Source organism: Geotrypetes seraphini, chromosome 15, assembly GCF_902459505.1.
Source record: "Geotrypetes seraphini chromosome 15, aGeoSer1.1, whole genome shotgun sequence".
Classification (NCBI taxonomy): domain Eukaryota; kingdom Metazoa; phylum Chordata; class Amphibia; order Gymnophiona; family Dermophiidae; genus Geotrypetes; species Geotrypetes seraphini.
Window position 1 is genome coordinate 43,654,806 of NC_047098.1, and position 20,516 is coordinate 43,675,321.

Genomic DNA, 20,516 nt, shown 5'->3' on the forward strand with positions numbered 1-20,516 from the left:
GGCCTATCATCAGTTAACTTTGAGTATGGGAGCAACTTTTCAGTTACGTTTCCCCTGTAAATGCTGTCTTACCTATCAGAATGCTAGATATATATTTTATGATCCTGACCAATTAAATTTCTTTCTAGAGGGTAAGACGGTGTCTAGAGCCCCAGATCCTCCCATAGAGTCCTTCACCCAGGCTGATGGTTAAATTCAACCGCACTCTGTAATTTGTATGAGTTTTTCTTTTTCTTTTAGATCCAACTTCCCTTGGAGGTGATGGACTCTCTCCTCAGTATGAGGACTCTGATTAGTCACATATGTGGAATTATATATATAATTTAATGTAATTATTTCTTTTTCAATTGTTAATTACTTTAGATTGTTGTTAAACAATTTGTGAAAAATATAAATAAATAATTAAAATAAAGAAGTACTTAGTTAATTAACTTCCTTATAAAGTATATGAAAAGTATTTTATTTCTTATCAGACACTGTAGGATTCAGCTTAAAAGAGCTAAGTATATCAAATCTGATTCTTTTCCTTGATTGTGTTCAGTTATAGAATAAAACACCATGAATGGTGATATGTTATATAAAACATACTTCTGTCGTAAAGAAAAGTACTGTAATTTCTGGCTTTGGAATATGTGACTAAAGAGGATGTCATTGGGGAAGAATCACAATATTTACAAAGTCTGCTAATATTACCTACCATTCTTAAAACGCATAGAATCCCAAAAAAAACTATTTCAAGTTTCAGTAGGTTTCTTCCTCTGACTTTCTCATTCCCTTTTCTATCAAAAAATTCCATCATGTGTTCAAATGACTACTTATTAATTAGCAAAATAACAAAAAGATTGTAGAACAGAAGATCGGATGTACCAGTTTGCAGTTTAATAAGCACGCAAATAACTTAAAAACAATCTACAAAGGGTGTATACAGTCATAAATGATCCACAGGATAGAAGTCTTAAATAAAGTATAAAATAAAAATGACCCAACACAGGGCTGTATTAAGCCAAAATAAAAATGCCTTTCACATGGATCTTATAGGGTCCTTGGCTATCTTAAATTTAAAAACATAAAAGTGACAAAAAACTACTTGGATTTTTGTGACTTTTATGTTTTTGATTTGGACACTTATTCAACTACAAACTACATCTGATCTTCTGTTCTACAATCTTTTTGTTGTTTTGCTGCTTTATTTCCTTTGTGGAACCTTTTGGTGGTGTTTGGATTTTGTTTGTTTTTTTTACTTATCAATTAGCATATAATCCAAATATCATGTTAAAAATTATCAAGAGGATTATGATAGGGTTTGAAATGCTTTGGAGGATTTACAGTATGAGAGAGTTCTATAATATGTTTGATCATTGCAATGAAAGATTAAAATGCATCGTATTTTAATGATGTAAATTGGAAGTGTTCTCATGATTTAACTGTTCTTATTACTTACACATATTTAGATGATTTCAGATAATTTTTCTGAGTTTAAACTATTTGTTTTTTTAAGATATCAGTATTCATCTGCATTAGGCTGGGGTATATTTTCAGCGAACCTTTCACAGTTTTAATTTGCAGTCCTATGAGTTGGATGAACTTTAATATCTTATTGAAGAAAGGGAGGGGGTAGACAAAAACATCATCTTTTACTTAGGGTAAATAAAGTCATTATAATCTACAAATACTTAAATTGCTTGGTTCTTAAAAACCCAAAATGAAAAGTATACTGTTTGTATTTCTGTCCTGTAACATTTTTTAATTTATGTTCATCATCTCGAGTAGATGATTTAAAGAGGTATACATAAATAAACATTCTACATGGTAATCGTATTCTGTAGTATAAAATAAAAAAAATTTGATTTCCTAACAAGAAAACCAAAATTTCACTAGCTTTATTTTTCTCTTGTAAATTGTATTCTGATTAAGGGGTGTAGTTATCAACATGCACTACCAGATCCCATTTTATTCCTTGAGACCTAATTACTAATAACTGAAGTTAACACATTTTAATGGTAGTCCATGTTAATAACTACACCCCTAAGGTGGTTATTTTAGAAGTCCTGTTCTTAATTTGGACATGCAAAAACCTACATTGAATCATGTATATCGCACACACATTTAAATCCTGATTTTAAAAAGTTATGATATAAACTCCAAAACACGAATATGTGCATATAGCAATGGGGGCATGGTCTGGACTTGGACAGAATAAAAAGATACATGTGCATTCCTTATTTCAGAAAGGGAATACATGATCACATCATGATCAGTATCAGGATTAAACCAGCTCCCAGGGACATATGGACTATATATAGGTACTCATGTTGTACATCAGTGTACTGCAGGAATTAGGAGAGGTTGCCCAGTGTTTTCTTTCCCTTCTCTCCTCCCTCTTCCCTAAAATTGATACTAGCAAGCGATATTCGATATGGTAACAACTTAGGGGAGCATCTAAGTATCCTAAAATGGCAGATACACACATGTATGTTGCAGTGTTGACCCTATTGATGTTTTAGATCTTGACAATTGCTGCCACAGGTAGCCAACATATTAATAATCCATCAGCAGATCCTTTTCTGAATGACATATTCTGACCTGGATGACTTGCTTCCGATTTGTATTTTATTTTTAAAATCTAATTTTACATTATGATGTGGCTTTCAAAATATATCTCTTAGAGAACAAGCATTATTGTTTGATTACTTTCTTAATTTTAGAAAATTTATTTCAAGTCAAAATGTAATATTTGGTTGTGTTGTGTATATGCAGTACATCAATCTTTAAAAAAAATTGCATAGTAAATGAAGTAGCTTTTGCAGGAAAAATAACTGCCTTGGACTTTGATGGTACACTTCAAATTTCATATCCTAGCAGTGATGTGAACTTAAAATTCTCAAAGGTTTATAGGAAAGCTGCTTAAGGTTCTGGCAATGTACAATATACTGCATGGAATAGAATATTTCTCAGAGCAAAAGTGTTATTTATTAAATATGGTGCATATTGACCTGCATAAACTGGCATTTAGATGTTTTTGTTGCTTAAGGGCCAGATTCTTTAAGCAGTGCCTATATCAGCGGCTGCCTAAAAAACATCCACTTGCTATGGCGCTGTTTGCAAAATCACGCCTACCATTAAACATAGGCGCTGGTAATGTAGACCAGGGTTTTGAAGGCCTACATACCTGGCGCCTGTGTTTGATGTGAATCACATCTACAGAGGTTCCTAATGGCGCCTAAGGTCATTTCTGGCATAAACCACACCTGCTATGACTTTAGGCTCCCTTAGACGCCTCTTTAGTTGCGATTATGTCTCCCATTTTAGAGGCGCCTATGGGCACCTACTTTTTTTTAAATGACATTCTAAATGACGGGTTAATTACCATGCTGATAACACCAATTAAAACAATTAAGTTAGATGGCAGTAGGGCACCTACTGTCGCCTAATTTACGGTGCCGTTTACAGAATTTGGGCCTAAGTGTATAAATCACAATTTTACAAAACTATGATACACATAGAGGGGCATAATAAAAAAAAAAAACGTTTAAGTCCCCTTTTGGCATAAGGCCTTAAACATTGAAAGTTGAAGTAGGGAAAATGTCCATTATCAAAAAAAACGTCCAAAAGGAGGTTGGGTTTTTTTTGATAATGGCCTGCCTCTACGTTCAGCTGTTTAAACGCCCAGACCACCACTACGTCTAAACTTACACCATATAATCAACCCCCCAAAAGCCTAAGTCCCAAACGCCCAAAACAAGGGCTTTTAGGCGAAGGAGGAGCCAGTCCTTCGCCTAAAAGCTGGATTCTGTAACCGGTGTCTGTCAAAAACAACACCGGTTACAGAATCCACCCCCCCCCCAACAATCGGGACAGGAGAGAGCCCAAGCCCTCCTGGCCCCGCTGACAATGATCGGGCAAGAGGGAGCCCAAGCCATCTTGCCCCGGCAACAGCTGGACATTCCACGACATGATGGGGACAAGAAGGAGCCCAAGCCCTCTTGCCCTGGCGACAGTACGACATTCCCCGACAAAATTGGGGCAAGAGGGAGGCCAAGCCCTCTTGCCTCGGCAGCACCCCCGACTCGATCGGGCCAGGAGGGAGCCCAAGCCCTCCTGCCCATGCGACCCCACCCCCTACAAGATCGGGCAGGAGGGAGCCCAACCCCTCCTGCCCAAGCGAACCCCCTCACCCCCACTAAAATATGGGCAGGAAGGATCCCAGGCCCTCCTGCCCTCGACTCAACACCCCTTACACGCTCACCCCCCCCCCCCCCGAACCCCCGATTGGCCAACCCGGAATAGGCCCAGGAGCCTTAGGCTCCTCCTGTGGGCAGGGTTTGAGCTGCCTGGGTCAATCCAGCCCCATTCCTGTGATGGCTGGCCTGCCGGCGAGGCAGGCTTGGCACCCGTCCGTCCGGCAAATGATTTCAAGGTACGGGGGGATTGGAGGTGGGAGGGGATCGAGGGGTCGGCAGGGGGGTCTTGAGGGTCAGCCGATCGGAGGTTCAAGGGGACGAGCATGTAAGGGGGGGTGTCGAGGGCAGGAGGGCCTGGGATCCCTCCTGCCCATATTTTAGTGGAGGTAGGGGGTTCGCCTGGGCAGGAGGGGTTGGGCTCCCTCCTCCTGATCTTGTAGGGGGTGGGGGGTCGCGTGGCCAGGAGGGCTTGGGCTCCCTCCTGGCCCGATCGTGTCGGGGGTGCCGCTGGGGCAAGAGGGCTTGGCCTCCCTCTTGCCCCAATCATGTCGGGGAAAGTCGAGCTGTCACCGGGGGAAGAGGGCTTGAGCTCCCTCTTGCCCCCATCATGTTGGGGAATGGTGGGCTGTCGCCGGGGCATGAAAGCTTGGGCTCCCTCTTGCTCCCATCATGTCGGGGAACATCAGGCTGTCGCCAGGGGAAGAGGGCTTGGGCTCCCTCTTGCCCTGATCATAGTTGGCGGGGTCAGGAGGGCTTGGGCTCTCCTGGCCTGATCGGATCGGGGGGTGGGGTGGATCGCTGCAGGAGAGATGCGTCATCTCTCCTGCCACTTTAGCGATCCCAAGTGCCGCGTTTGGCGGCACTTGGTGGTATCGCTATTGCGGCAGAGGAGATGAGGCATCTCTCCTGCCCTGATGGTTGCGGTGGGGGTGGGTGAGTAGGTTGCTGGGCTGCTGAGCTGATTGCGCCAGCCGTCATCAGGTCAGCGGCCCCTTTTTCGGCACTTATACCTGTTTTGACTTGGTCTAAGTCAAAACGTATAAGTGCCGACTAGGCAACCTGTTAAAACATTTGGTTATACTTGTTGTAAGCCTAGGTGTAGGTCCACCCATCCCCCGCCCTTTCCCCGCCTCTTTTCTCTCTGTGCGTTTAGAGGCAGGGGAAAGGCCTAAGCTGGTTTTAGATACGTCTAAAACCAGCTTTGATTATGGGTACTTGGACGATCAGGCTTTTTGATCGTTCAAGTACTCATTTAAGCCATTTTTTTAGACTTTTTTTTTATTATGAGCCCCATATCCTAAAACTGAAAAGGTGCATCTGCCAAGGCCATTTTAGAATGGGAATACATGTTTATTTCCAAAATGGATGTTGGTAATGGAGTTTCAGAATGGGAATACACGTTTATTTCCAAATGGATGTCAGGATTTAAACCTGCTATCTGGGACATCTAGGTTTAAAAGTGCTTTTATTAAACAACGCTCAACTGGAGGGAGATGAGAGGTTGCCTCCTTAATTTTAAAGCAAAATAGCATGGGATACTAGGCTCTGTGACAGCTTTGTGAAAAGTAAAAGTTTATTTTTAAGCACACAAACATTTTTTATGCTTGTTTGTAGCATAAACATTTATGTGGCAGGGCATAAACATTGGTACCTGTTTTGAACGGTTGATATAGTGGATGCAGTTAACGTAGCTGGTTTTAAAAAAGGTTTGGACAAGTTCTTGGAGGAAATGTCCATAGTCTGCTATTGAGACAAACATGGGGGAAGCCACATAAGTATTTTAAAATACCACATAGGTATTTTAAAAACTCTATCTTATCTCCCCTCTTCTGCTTTTCCTCCAAAGTATTTATAATGAGATATTTAAATCTGTCCCCATAAACCTTATGACAAAGACCACCAACCATTTTAGTAGCTTTCCTCTGAACTGACTCCATCCTGTATATATCTTTTTGAAGGCTTGGTCTCCAAAATTGTACACAATATTCTAAATTAGGTCTCACAAGGGTCTTATACAAGGGCATCAGTACCTCCTTTTTCCTACTGGCCATACCTCTCCTCATGCGTTTCTAGCATCCTGCTTTCACCGTCACCTTTTTAAACTGTTTGGCCACCTTTAGATCACATACTATCGTATCCAAGTCCCACTCCTCTTTCATGCAGAAAAGTTCTTCACCCCCTAAACTCTACTACTTTTGGGGTTTTGGCCTGGTAGTAGTGACCTGGATTGGCCACTGTGAGAACGGGCTACTGGGCTTGATGGACCATTGGTCTGACCCAGTAAAGCTATTCTTATGTTCTTATATTCCGTTTCCTTGGGTTTCTGCAGCCCAGTTGCATGACCTTGCTTTTCTTAGCATTAAATCTTAGCTGCCAAATTTCAGACCATTGTTCAAACTTCACTAGGTCCTTCCTCATGTTGTTCATGCCATCAGGGTGTCTACTGTATTGCAAATTTTAGTATCATCCACAAAGAGGTAAATCTTACCTGACAGCTCTTCAGCAATATCACTTATAAAAATGTTAAAAAGAACAGGCCCAAGAACCGAAACTTGAGGCACACCACTGGTAACATTCCTTTCCTCAGAGTGATCTCCATTGACCACTACCCTCTGTCACCTTCCATTCAACCAGTTCCTGACCTAGTCTGTCACTTTAGGGCCTATCCCCAGGACATTCAGTTTATTTATTAAACTAGTGTTTAAGCCCGTTAGATTAACGGGTGCTAGAATATATGTGCAGACTTAGGCTTTTCTTTTCTTTCTCTCCCCCCTATCCAGTGGCACCCCTTCCCTGCTCCCCCTATCCAGCAGTAGCCCTTCTCCCTTGCTTTTACCTCTCCCCCTGTCCAGCAGTAGCCCTTCTCCCTTCCTTTTACCTAACCATATTCAAGATCCCATTTCCCCTTTACCTTATCTATTTTCTTCTGGCACAGGTGGGATTTGGGCTCCGGGGGAGCTGACTTCTGCATTGTTTGCCGCCGCACTCTGGTGCGGGGCCTCTGCTGGGCCGCGGGGAGCTGGTTTGCCCACACTGCATCAATGAAGCTCGGTGTCCAGGCCGCGGGAGGAGTAGGTTGTGTCTGGGAGCCGACAGGATAGTGCCATGGCTCCCTTAGTCCCTTGCAGCCCCCCTCTTCCCGCGGTCCCGTTGACACATGTTTGGGTTTGAGGGTGCCGGGTGGCTTGTCTCACGATCGCGCCTGTGTCGGAAGCCTTCTTCGACGCAGGAGTGGCTCATGGGAGGAGCCGTCGTGGCGTCTTCTGAGTTTAAAATAAACTTCGGGCTGTAGGGCATTATTTCCGGACTGCGCGAGGTGGAGAGCAGGCAGGCCACTGGCACAGCTAGGCACGCAAGCGTACTCCTACCTGCAAGAGACCTACAGCTCTATCTCACTGCTTTATCTCAGGTTGATGTGTACAGTTCCTTTCCCCACTTTTTCTTTGCTGTATATTTACTGTGGGGTTGTTTGCCTTGTTTTTTTGACTAGAACTGCAAGGTATGGGCGGAATAGAAGTCATTAATGTAATGTAATGTAAAAATTAGGGGAAACCAGTTAGCAGCACATGAATGAATTTTTTTTTTAATATGTACAAAATTTATACAGAGATGCATTTATCTAGTGGCACTAGAGAAATAATAAATAGCACTTCTGGGAAAAGGGAAAATGGTATTTAAGGTCTTTTTGGAAATGCTCCATATTTCAAATGTCTTAGGAGGTGAGGAGTAGCCTAGTGGTAGAGCTGTTTCCTCTGCACCCAGAGGTTGTGGGATCCAATCCCACTGCTGCTCCTTGTGACTCAGGGCAAGTCACTTAATCTTCCATTGCCCCAGGTACAAAATTAGTACCTGTCTATATGTAAGCTGCTTTGAATGTATAATCATAAAAAGGTGATTGTTTTCTTGATCTTCTTCTTGATTTCATGGCTTTTTCTTAAAGATAACTCCAGATTAAAATGGGAGAAGACATAGAAGAAGTTCTGTTAGAAATAACTTATCTCCTTTCTTTTTTAATACAGGACTATGCCTCCCGAGCCAAGCTGGCAGTACAGAACCTGGTGCAGAAGGTTGGATTTTTGGGGATTTTGGCATGTGCTTCAGTAAGTTCACTCAATTTAACAAAATGAAAATGCACCTTGTAACTACAGTATTTCTTGATTTGGTTTTCTGGTTCAATTGTTCCTAGAAATGTACATAATTGTCTACTGAAATACAGAATTTGAAGCATTGGCATTGTACCCTTTTTTTTTTTTTTAATACAGGCATTTTAAGCATTTATTTATTCTTTTTATGCACAAGTCCTCACACCCAAGAAACAACCATTTACAAATGTAAATGTTACACAGTCACATTTTATGAGCCAGGAATTATATTTAGTCTTTATTGATATCTTTTCCATAGGCTGTTGAATATAGAAACTTTGAAATGAAGCTCTGTCAGATGCAGAATACTGTTATATTACATTACATTAGGGATTTCTATTCCGCCATTACCTTGCGGTTCAAGGCTGATTACAAATGGATTGTCCGGAGATTAGAAGTACTTAGGGAGTAGTTTGTACATTTCTTTCAGTTGCAAGGGATTACATATGAGTTGTCAAGATATTGGATTTACATATGTAGTAATTGTAGGTGATGCTTGGGACACAGTTACATAAAATATAGCACAGTTACATAAAAAGAATTTCTGTAAAGCAAATGCGTGTAAAACAGAAGTCCTTCTGGATTCCATATGTTCAATCCCAACCCGCAATCCGGGAGTTGCAGAAATCCACAAACTTTTCTGAGCACATACTCCACCCCTTAGCCTGAGAGCACGTTCAGACTACTTTGCACTAGAAAGGAAGATCAGATTCTTACTTCAATAATCTTCTTTCTTAGTAGAAGGGTACGATAGCGTTGATGGTTAACCCTGTCAGATTTTGTTAGCCTGCTTTCTACCTCAGACATATATTGGGTGTCTCCAGATGTTTGTCTGTAAGTAACCAAGATAGAATGAAGGTACTTAATGTTCTTCTGTTAAACAAGCATGAAGATTATCAGTTAGCTCTATAGCAAGACCTTTGGGAGAGGCTATAGGAACTGTATAAATGATAGTGCTGGTTACACACAGGTTGGTGGCTTGTTTGTTTCCACTTTGTTTATGCTGTGTCCATTGGTTTAATTAATTGTTCTTCTTGCAAAGCAGAAAAGACTTGAATTATTGGGGAGTTTCCCATGCCCTCCTTGTTATTTCTCCTTCTTAGAGGAATGGTGTGGCAGCTATGTTAGTCCACTCTTAAAGATAATATGTAGAAATACTATAAAAAAGAAATAAAACAAAAAGAATCCAAGTGATACCTTTTTTACCGGACTAACTAAAGTATAATTAGATTAGCTTTTGAAGGTAATCCTTCTTCAGATCACCTGGATTCTTTTTGTTTTGTTTTATTTCTACATATTATCCTTCTTAGGGGTTATCCATTGTTTTGGTACAAACTGAGTTGCTGAGGCACTGCCCATTGACATACAGAGGTGGAGTTGAAAAATGTAGATGATGCTTTCTGCCATCCTTGAGTGTGAAGGGAAGAAATCCAGTTGTCAAGACTATTGTACCTTTCTACTGTGTAGTTTCCATGTCATATTTATGATTGTATTTTGTACACCGCGTAGGGTTAAGTGGGTAAGAAATTTTATAAATAAATACTAGAAAGAAGATTATTGAGGTAAGAACCTAATCTTCCCTTAATGTGTATTAAAGGGCTCTAATGTTGGTTTTGCTTCCCTAATATGCATTATTTAGGTTACCCTATGGTACATAGTAATGAGATGCAAAGCTTGCAAATGCATGTAAAGTAGCATGCTATGTAAATACCATAATGTGGCAGGGACAGTTGTAAGGAGGAAGGGTTGGTGATAAGGGAAGGGAGGTGATTCAGGGCTATGGGTTTAAAGGATAATAATGCTGTATCATCCTGTACACTATGTTCATAGTTAGTTGAACTTGGCAGTTTGGAATATCCATTATTTGTGGCTGTTCAAATGTTTTGTTTCATTAATAAAAATGATTTCATCATAACGTGGCTTTTGCTGAACAGCAAGTGTATACCACAAGCTGATGATTATAACTGGTAAAATATTTATTGCTCTAAAGCATTGGGCCACCAAACCATGACCTGACGGTTATTGGCTATGGTGTAATGAGGGAGGTTGGCGCCCGGCATTGCCATGCCATGTGCCCCCCGGCCCCATGTACTTATTGAAATGTTCGCCGCATGAGCAGCATCTTCTACCTGCTGTTTGTGCCAGTCCCTTCCCATGACTAGGAAGTGGTGTCTGAAGGGATCCAAGGCCTCTAGGGGTAAAGTTCTGTATAAGAGCCTTATACAGAAACATAGTCCCTTGAGACTACCACTAGGAGTCACTAGCACCGTTTTGGATACCAGCAGTGGCAGGAGCAAATGAGAATCACTCCTTCCTGGAACACTAGACACTAGGGAATATCAAAGATAGGCTGGGGGTGGCTTTTGAAAGGGTGAGAAACCTTTGGGTGGATGGGAGGGCTTTCAGTAGAGTAGGGAGGAGCTTTCTGGATGAGTAGTTCATTGCTTTGGGAGATGTCTTCAGATTTTAGATGTTCTGGTTGGGAAGGCGCTATTGAGGGTGGTCACAAGAGAGGGTTTGTGCAGGGGTGTCTGGCCACAACTATTTTGTTTGCTGGCCTCTTTAAGATGTAATCCTGGGAGCACTGGGCTCTGACTTCATGGTCTGATGCTCCTAGGTTAATGGAATAACACTGCCTGAAAAGTGGCTTAGAAGCAGCAGTATTCTTTTTACATAGTACTCAGCAACCTGTGGTACTGAAATACCACAGGTTATCTGAGGACAGGCATGCAGATATTCTCACATGAAGTCATTCACAGAGCCCGGCATAGACATTACAAAAGTGTACTGTTGCTTTAAAAGTCTTGAGATTTGCCCATACCATGCATGCTTCTGTGCCTTCCAGCCTGATGTCCGTTTGCAAGACCTTCATTTCTCAGTTTTCTGTGGAGCTGAGAAGCTGTTTCTCTAAGCACATCTAATTTTATATTTTTTGTGGCTTCCTGTTCCTTCATTTTTGTCATTTTTCTATTTTATTTCTTTATCTACCATCCAGTTTAAAATTTTGGATTTTTCTACAAAGTTTTTGTTTCAGGCCTTCGAACCCTTTGCAGCCTGTTTTCAGGCTGGGAGCATTGAGCCTTTTTCAGCTTATCATCTAATCGATCTCCTTAGACAACAGAGTCCTTTGACCAAGCATCAGCAGTGTTTCCTTCGATGTTAGAGGCTCCTAGTGGCTTCAACTGGTCCACTTGGTGCCAAAGGGCCATTTCAGGTAGAGACCCACAATTGGTTGTCCAGTGCCTAGATCCTGCCCACTCTGCTCTAAATTGCAGAAGAGGTCACTTAAAGCTAGGAAATTGCAGTACGAAAAACTTTTCAGGTCAACTTTATCTACATCAGGAATGGTTGGAAACTCCAATACCAGCGCTTGTCATCCAGCAACTCCTGCATTGATCCCAGCACCAACGCCATGTTTGGTAAAATATGTTGGGGTTAAGTTTTTTTTTTTTTTTTAGCCAGATCAACTGAAGGGTTTTTTTTTGAATATGAAAAAGATTTCCATAAGTACTATGTACAAGAAAAAGTAATTGATCAGGGAATTACCATGTTATAGCCTTTTCTTCTATTTATTATTTTGCCTATACAAAGGTTCCAGTTTATCCTTTACTTTTTCTGCCCCTCCACTTATTGAAGTCTAATTAAGAGCGTGACTTTCTTTTATATTTTAAATGCAACTTTATTTTTCTCTATATTTAAGATCTGATTTTCTTTAAACAAGTGTTAGCTTGTGTGTAATACAGCATAAATTATAAATAAATAATTTTAAAAAATGATTATTCATTGTAAACAAAAAGAGACCTAATTTCCTAACAAGCCAACAAGGTCTGTCTTAAAAAGTTTCTGTTAAGAAATGTCTGAGACCATATAAAGAAACTTGTCTTACCTTGCAGTATTTAACACATCAAATCTTTTCTTGATAATCCATGAGTTCATCCTGGAGTTTCATTCCTCTTACTCTGACTTTCCCTAACTTCAGGCTTTTATTCTTCTTGGTTTGGACCCTGCATGCTGGTTAGATTTCTCAGCGCTAGCCAGTTAAAATGACCTGTTTTTTAAGGAGGATCAAGGCAGTCCTATACACCTCTTCATACTTAACAAGCAAGGATGGGCAGTTTTTCTGCCCCTGTTGTTTAGAGGCAGCAAGAAGTTGGGACTTTGTCAACTACATTCATATTCCAGTGACATATATACCAGGAGTGCAAGCAAACAAGCTTAGCAGAGTCCTTCAACCCAACACGTGGTCTCTGGACACACTACTTATCAATTCCATTTTCAGGAAATGAAGGATACTTCAAACTGACCTTTTTGCTATCAGCAAGAATGCCAAATTTTTGCTCTATTGCACCATCCTTTCGTCTCTGGGATAAATTGTTGATTCTATGGATCTGGTCCTTCCTGTATGTGTAACTGTAATCCCTTTCATTGCAAAGACCTTAACTAAATTCCAACAGAGGCCAAGCAGAATGATTTTCTTAATACCTTACTGGCTATGACAGAACTGGTCTCCATTTCTCAAGCAATTGGCTGTTCTTCCTCCACTAGCGCCCACTTAACGTGGGTGCTCAAAATAATACTATAAACCACTAAAATAGTTACTTCATTTACTTATATAATGCATCCAACCTCTTTTAAACTTAATTTAAAACACACATGGGGAATCTGAGAACGCCACCTATCTGATCCAGCACAGTGTGGCAGTATTCTTCACTGGCTCACCCAATCGTGCATTTACTATCTGGACCTATATTTTCAAAATCTTTTTTTTTTTATGCTTTTATATTATTTTTATGCTTTTTTTTTTTTTTTTTTTTTTTACTATTTATCTTATTTCATCAAATAAATAAATAGATTAAATGGGCTAAAATTTCTCTTCATGGGTCATAATTCAGGAGATTGTTAGGGGATCCTGTGATGGAATTGAAACAAACTATACAGTATCTCTGATTGTCTCCTCTGCATATAGGGAAAAAATGTTAACGACTAAAGAGGCAGTTTACGCTCTTCTTTTCATGTGACTCCGAAAATCTATTTTCTTTCTAAAATTCACAAGCAATTGACATCTCCTCCTGGATGTTCCATAGTGTCCATGAAGAACTCAGTATCAGAACCGTTATCCAGGTTTTTGGATGTATTCTTGTGAAAGGAGGTGGTTAAAGTTAAATCTTCTGTAAAAGATACTACACATGTGTTACAAGTCCTAGCTGAAATTCAAGACATCCATGAAGATTGGCTATTGGTCACTTTTGATGTGACCGCTTTGTATACGATGATACTTATACAAGGAGCTTTAGAACTGTTGTGGACTATTTTTGAACAGCAACAACTCTAAAGCAAGTATCGGTCCAGTTTCTTATGGAGTTGGCCAAATTAGTATTAACTCAAAACTATTTTTGTCATCATGATGTATTTTATCAACAAGTCCATGGCATCGCAATGGGTGCATCATTGGCACCCTCGTTAGCCACACTGTATATGGCGGTCTTAGAAGAAAAATGTATTCTTTTATACCGCCATTACCAAGAGTTCTAGGCGGTTTACACCATAAGAAACTGAACAATCAGCGAAATACATTCATACCATAATGATTTTATTTTTATGGTATGAATGTATTTCGCTGATTGTTCAATTTCTTATGATGTAAACCGCCTAGAACTCTTGGTAATGGTGGTATAAAAGAATAAATTTATTATTATTATTATACACATCTCAATATTTTATGAATATCAAATTATGGAAACGCTTCCTGGATGACGTGTTGTGCATTTGGACTTCTACTAAGGAAAGCTTGGCTCAATCAAATGGACAATAATATTCAGTTTACCACCACTATCCATGAGCAAGATATTTCATTTTTAGACATCAAAATAGTTAAATCTCCAAGGCTAACTTGTCACCACGATCTTTCGTAAACCAACAGATCGCAATAGTCTCTTGAGATACCATAGTTTTCATCCTTATAAACTAAAAGCAAGCCTTCCCATTAGCCAGTTCCTGCGTCTTTGAAGGATTTCCATTCATTGACTGAATTTAAACATCAGGCTCGAATAATGAAATATAGATTCTGTCAGAAGGGTTATCCCAGAACAGTGGTTCATCAAGCTTATTTGAGAGCTAAATTTGCTCAACGCTCTTTACTCTTGCAATATCAACAGGAGCAAGAGGATGATCAGCAGATAGCGTTTGTCCAACCATACTCCCGCCTTGCCACTAAAATCAATCAAATTGTATGCAATCCTTCACTAAAACATCTTCAGCTTCCAACATCAAAATTCATAAAGAAGGTATCTACTTCATCCAGACTTGAAGTCTCTGGCCCTTATGGCCTGGAAATTGAGTAGTCACTAGTCTCTGAATTGCTTCAACCCATTCATGACATTCTTATAGCTGCCAGGAGATTGTCTACTAGATGTATGTGCTTGTTCAAGTGGAAACTATTTACTACCTGATGCTTTGCTAATGGACACAACCCCACAATGAGTCCACCAGCTACAGTCTTGCAGTTCTGGTAAGATCTGTGTCAGTAAGCTTTCAAATGTCCTGCATAAGAGTTTACAGCATGCTAATGACGTTCAACTGCCATCCATGTTCCAGAGTTACTCGCTTTGTAGTGTGTGTGCTACTTTGTAATCCATGTGATTTTCCCATACAACCTTTAAAGGCTCATAAGATTCCTGAGGCAGGCCAGTTGGGCTGAAACATGTACATGTTGGGTCGTTGAGTCTTTGGATATATATACAGGATATTGAACCAATAAAGATATTTGTATTCATCAGATGAGTTGAAGGACACTTTTTTAGTGCTCACCATTCTGATTGGGACAATTCCACTTTGTCTTTCTGCATAAGAGTATACCTTGGGATTGGTAGTATAGAATTTTGCTACTAATTGGGTTTCTGCCAGGTATTGGTGACTTGGATTAGCCACTGTGAAAACAGGATATTAGGCTAGATGGACTATTGGTCTGATCCAATATGGCTATTCTTATGTTGTTTCTTGGCCTAAATACCACAGTGGATAATCTTCTAGCTTCCCACTGTACCGTTATCTCAAGCTTCATGAAGGGACTTCTTCAGGTCAAGCCTCTACTACAGAAGCCCCTGTTAATTGGCAGTTTGCCCTGGTACTAACTTTATTAATGACATTGCCCTTTGAGCCACTGGAGAGTTTGTCTCTGAAGTTCCTTATATGGAAAGTACTTTTCCTCATTGCAGTAATCTTGGCCAGAAGAGTGAGCAAACTTCAAGTACCGTATTTTCGCGGATATAACGCGCGCGTTATACGTGATTTTACGTACCGCGCATACCCCTCGCGCGTTATATGCCTGAGCGCGGTATACAAAAGTTTTTAAACATAGTTCCCACCCCGCCCGACGCCCGATTCACCCCCCCAGCAGGACCGCTCGCACCCCCACCCCGAACGACCGCTCGCACGCGCTCCCACCCGCACCCGCATCCACGATCGGAGCAAGAGGGAGCCCAAGCCCTCTTGCCCGGCCGACTCCCCGACGTCCGATACATCCCCCCCCCCCGGCAGGACCACTCGCACCCTCACCCCGAAGGACCGCCGACTCCCCAACAATATCGGGCCAGGAGGGAGCCCAAACCCTCCTGGCCACGGCGACCCCCTAACCCCACCCCGCACTACATTACGGGCAGGAGGGATCCCAGGCCCTCCTGCCCTCGACGCAAACCCCCTCCCCCCAACGACCGCCCCCCCACCAAGAACCTCCGCCCGTCCCCCAGCCGACCCACGACCCCCCTGGCCGACCCCCACGACACCCCCACCCGCCTTCCCCGTACTTTGTGTAGTTGGGCCAGAAGGGAGCCCAAACCCTCCTGGCCACGGCGACCCCCTAACCCCACCCCGCACTACATTACGGGCAGGAGGGATCCCAGGCCCTCCTGCCCTCGACGCAAACCCCCCTCCCTCCAACGACCGCCCCCCCCTCAAGAACCTCCGACCGACCCGCGACCCCCCTGGCCGACCCCCCCACCCCCCTTCCCCGTACCTTTGGAAGTTGGCCGGACAGACGGGAGCCAAACCCGCCTGTCCGGCAGGCAGCCAACGAAGGAATGAGGCCGGATTGGCCCATCCGTCCTAAAGCTCCGCCTACTGGTGGGGCCTAAGGCGCGTGGGCCAATCAGAATAGGCCCTGGAGCCTTAGGTCCCACCTGGGGGCGCGGCCTGAGACACATGGTCGGGTTTGGCCCATGTGCCTCAGGCCGCGCCCCCAGGTGGGACCTAAGGCTCCAGGGCCTATTCTGATTGGCCCACGCGCCTTAGGCCCCACCAGTAGGCGGAGCTTTAGGACGGATGGGCCAATCCGGCCTCATTCCTTCGTTGGCTGCCTGCCGGACAGGCGGGTTTGGCTCCCGTCTGTCCGGCCAACTTCCAAAGGTACGGGGAAGGGGGGTGGGGGGGTCGGCCAGGGGGGTCGCGGGTCGGTCGGAGGTTCTTGAGGGGGGGGCGGTCGTTGGAGGGAGGGGGGTTTGCGTCGAGGGCAGGAGGGCCTGGGATCCCTCCTGCCCGTAATGTAGTGCGGGGTGGGGTTAGGGGGTCGCCGTGGCCAGGAGGGTTTGGGCTCCCTTCTGGCCCAACTACACAAAGTACGGGGAAGGCGGGTGGGGGTGTCGTGGGGGTCGGCCAGGGGGGTCGCGGGTCGGCTGGGGGACGGGCGGAGGTTCTTGGGGGGGGGCGGTCGTTGGGGGGAGGGGTTTGCGTCGAGGGCAGGAGGGCCTGGGATCCCTCCTGCCCGTAATGTAGTGCGGGGTGGGGTTAGGGGGTCGCCGTGGCCAGGAGGATTTGGGCTCCCTCCTGGCCCAATATTGTCGGGGAGTCGGCGGTCCTTCGGGGTGGGGGTGCGAGTGGTCCTGCCGAGGGGGGAGAAGAATCGGACATCGAGGGGGGGCATCAGGCTTTCAGGATGGGGACAGGACTTCAAGGGGGGACAGGCAGACCTTCAAGGGGGGACAGGCAGACCTTCAAGGGGGGACAGGACTTCAAGGGGGACAGGCACGGAGAGGCGGGGCAGTGCACCGAAAGTCAGGGCGGGTGAATGGTGAGTCGGGGCAACCAGAGGAGAGTCGGGGCAACCAGATGAGAGTCGGGGAGGGCGAAAGGAGAATCGGGGTGGCCAGAGGAGAGTCGGGGAGAGCGAAAGGAGAGTCGGGGTGGCCAGAGGAGAGTCGGGCAGCATGCGCGTTATATGCCTGAGCGCGGTATAGAAAAGTTTTTGTACATATCATCGTGATTTCTGCGCGCTATACCCCTGTGCGCGTTTTACAACGGTGCGCGTTATATCCGCGAAAATACGGTACTAATAACTTATGAACTCATATACCGTACTCAGCTTTATCACAAGAGTGTTCTCCAAACCCACCCTAAATTTTTGTTGAAGGTGGTCACCTTTCCATATCAATGAATAGTTCTGCCTAGCATTTTTCCAAAACCTTATAAAAATGCACATGAGAAGACTCTGCACATTCTGGATTGTAAGTGTGCTCTCAGAGCCTACACTGTTGTTCATCTTCTTTAATCCCAACAGGTGCACCAGTCACAAAAAGAACTCTAGCAAATTAGCTAGCATCCTGCTTTCAGTTCTGTTATGAACAAGCAGATACTCCTCTTGCATCCAAGGTGAAGTCACATCAGATACTGTAGCTATGGTAATCCTATTAGAGTCTGCATATCTAGTTACTACTTTCAAGTCAGCGACATGGTCCTCTTCACATACCTTTACTTTGCATTACTGTCTGGACCAAGCTTTTGGAGCAGACATAACCTTCTATGCTAGTCATTCTGTCCCTTTGAGCTAGCAACTCTCACATTTTTTCTACAAGGGCTATTCTCAAATTTGTGAAAAGCACAAAGCTTTGAGTAGCCCTAAACTTGAATCACTCATTTGTGCATCTGATTCATTCTGTCAACAGAAAAAGCAATGTTACTCACCTGTAACATATGCTTTCTGTAAACAGCAGGATTGATCAGACACACAGTCCCTCTTACCTCCCTGAGAGTTGCCTAATACCTTAAGCCGTACAACTACAGAGATGCTGAGAAAATTGCTACATACAGAAAAAATTATCCAAATCTCTTTTGTGGGTCAAAACAGACAAAAGTGGTGACCCAATATATCAAATAGCCAAAGAACCTTGTTTGCAAGAATCTTCTTATATAAATATGAACTCTTGAATTTCAAGATGGTTTTCACTTAATTGTCACAGAGAATTTCAGTAGTGTGAACCTACCACAAGGTAAAGTTTCCCAGAAGAACCAAGCATGTAACGCCAGATGGCAAAATTTATATGGTTCCGCCACTACATCATTTTTTCTCTGAACATTTTCCACTTTTAATTTGTCATTTTTAAATTTAAATGATTTCTTAGCAAATGAAGACTCTCTCTTTTGTCTACTCAAGCATCAATGGGAGAGTCACTTAGCTGGTTTTTTTTATGATGTGGTGTGGCGTGGCTTGAGACTACCCAACAGAGTTCTCCATTTTGTCTCTTAATCTATTGAATACCGCTCACTGGATTCAAATTCAAGAACTCGTTCCACCAATATATGCAAAATCAAGTGTTCATAGTTACATAAGGAGACTCTTACAAACGAAATTCTTTGGTTATTTTGCATACACTAAAGGCCATGCAGCTCTGTCCCTCCAACATCAGATGATCACCTACTTGTATGACTAATCAACCCTGTTGTCTATGGAAAACATTAGTTATAGGTGAGCAATTTTGCTTTTTACTATAGTCTTCAATCAGTTTCTAGTAGACAATGAAATGTCTTCTCTTCAAGCACAATTAAGGGTTTTCAAGTTTTTGATCTAAACTGCATTTGTTTCTTTGTAGATTCCAAATCCTCTATTTGATCTGGCAGGAATAACATGTGGACATTTTCTAGTTCCCTTTTGGACCTTCTTTGGAGCAACTCTCATTGGGAAAGCAATAGTTAAGATGCACATTCAGGCAAGTACATTTTCAGAACCTCAACTTTTGTGCAATATGCTCACTTGTTGGTTTTGGACAATGCAACTTAATAAGCCTTAAACCCCTTTTTATAGATCTATGGGCTCATTTTGAAAGTACTTAGACATAGAAACCTATGGTACTTTGTCTAATTGCTTTGAAATTGAGCTCCTTAATGTCCTTGAAATTTGTTGGACAGAAGACCAGAAACAAATACCTTAATACCTTTACTTTGTTCATAACACGAGGGGCCCAAACCATCTATAGTATAGCCTTATAAGTTTACTACCCATGTGGTTAATCAGGTTATACTGTATATCTAGGGTTCATACTAGATGGAAAATGCCTTACAGTCACATTATAAAAAGGTACATTCTTATATTTTGTCATTTAGTCTAAATCTTCTTGGCAGGGAGCATACCATATATATTCAAATATAAACCCATCCAAATATAAACCGAGATACTATTTTTGCCCCCCTTTTTAGGGGAAAAATGGCAACTTGAACATAAACATAGGGTTTATATTCCACCATTCCTCTCCTTCCAACTCCAGTGGTGTCTGGAATTATATCACCTTCCCTCCTCTACCTCTGCCACAACTACCACTGCTTTTACCATCATCTGCCCTCACTCCTACCAGCAGAGTTTTCCTACTATCAACCCTGGCCCCTTCCCCCCCCTAATCAGCAGCATCCCCCTCCTCCCGAACAGACATAGCTCATCCTCTCGACTAACTCCTCTCCTAAACTCAGCGGAAGAACCCCTGGGCTTATCGTGCTTTCCTGATCTAGCAGCACATTGGGGCAGGAGTGATTCCCACTTGCTCCTGCCTATGCACTAAACGGTGAAAATGGCTGCCGCAACTTCCAGCAGTAGTCTCATGAGGGAGTGAGTATGGTAGGAATGGGACATCAGGGGGAAGGGAGGAGTCAAATATAAACCACAGCCTTCATTTTTTGACCCAAAATTCTTGATTTACATTCGAGTATATATGGTACATTCATTATTAAGCAAGGACCCTGATCATTTTGGATATTACTCAGCTAAGGCTCAGTACTATTTTACAAAGTGTAATACACTACTTCTACTCATTAAAAATGTATTATGGTTAGCCATGAGATGCTCTTTCCCTTTATGTGATTCTGCTTGGCATTAGTCTTCTCAGTTGATACTTCTCCTGCTGAGTTCAATAGCTCACAGTTGCAAGGCATGAGACTG

The 20,516-nt window shown here is 42.8% G+C and overlaps 1 protein-coding gene across 3 annotated transcripts in view; it reads left to right on the plus strand.

Annotated features, from left to right (window-relative positions):
* The window catches only part of VMP1 (vacuole membrane protein 1), a 288,381-nt gene that overhangs the window by 220,512 nt on the left and 47,353 nt on the right, over positions 1–20,516 (plus strand). For all 3 annotated transcript variants that reach the window (XM_033922822.1, XM_033922823.1, XM_033922824.1), the window contains exons 8-9: positions 8,201–8,281; positions 19,180–19,296. In XM_033922822.1, the coding sequence (XP_033778713.1) occupies positions 8,201–8,281; positions 19,180–19,296 (198 nt within the window). The remainder of the gene's footprint in view (positions 1–8,200; positions 8,282–19,179; positions 19,297–20,516) is intronic.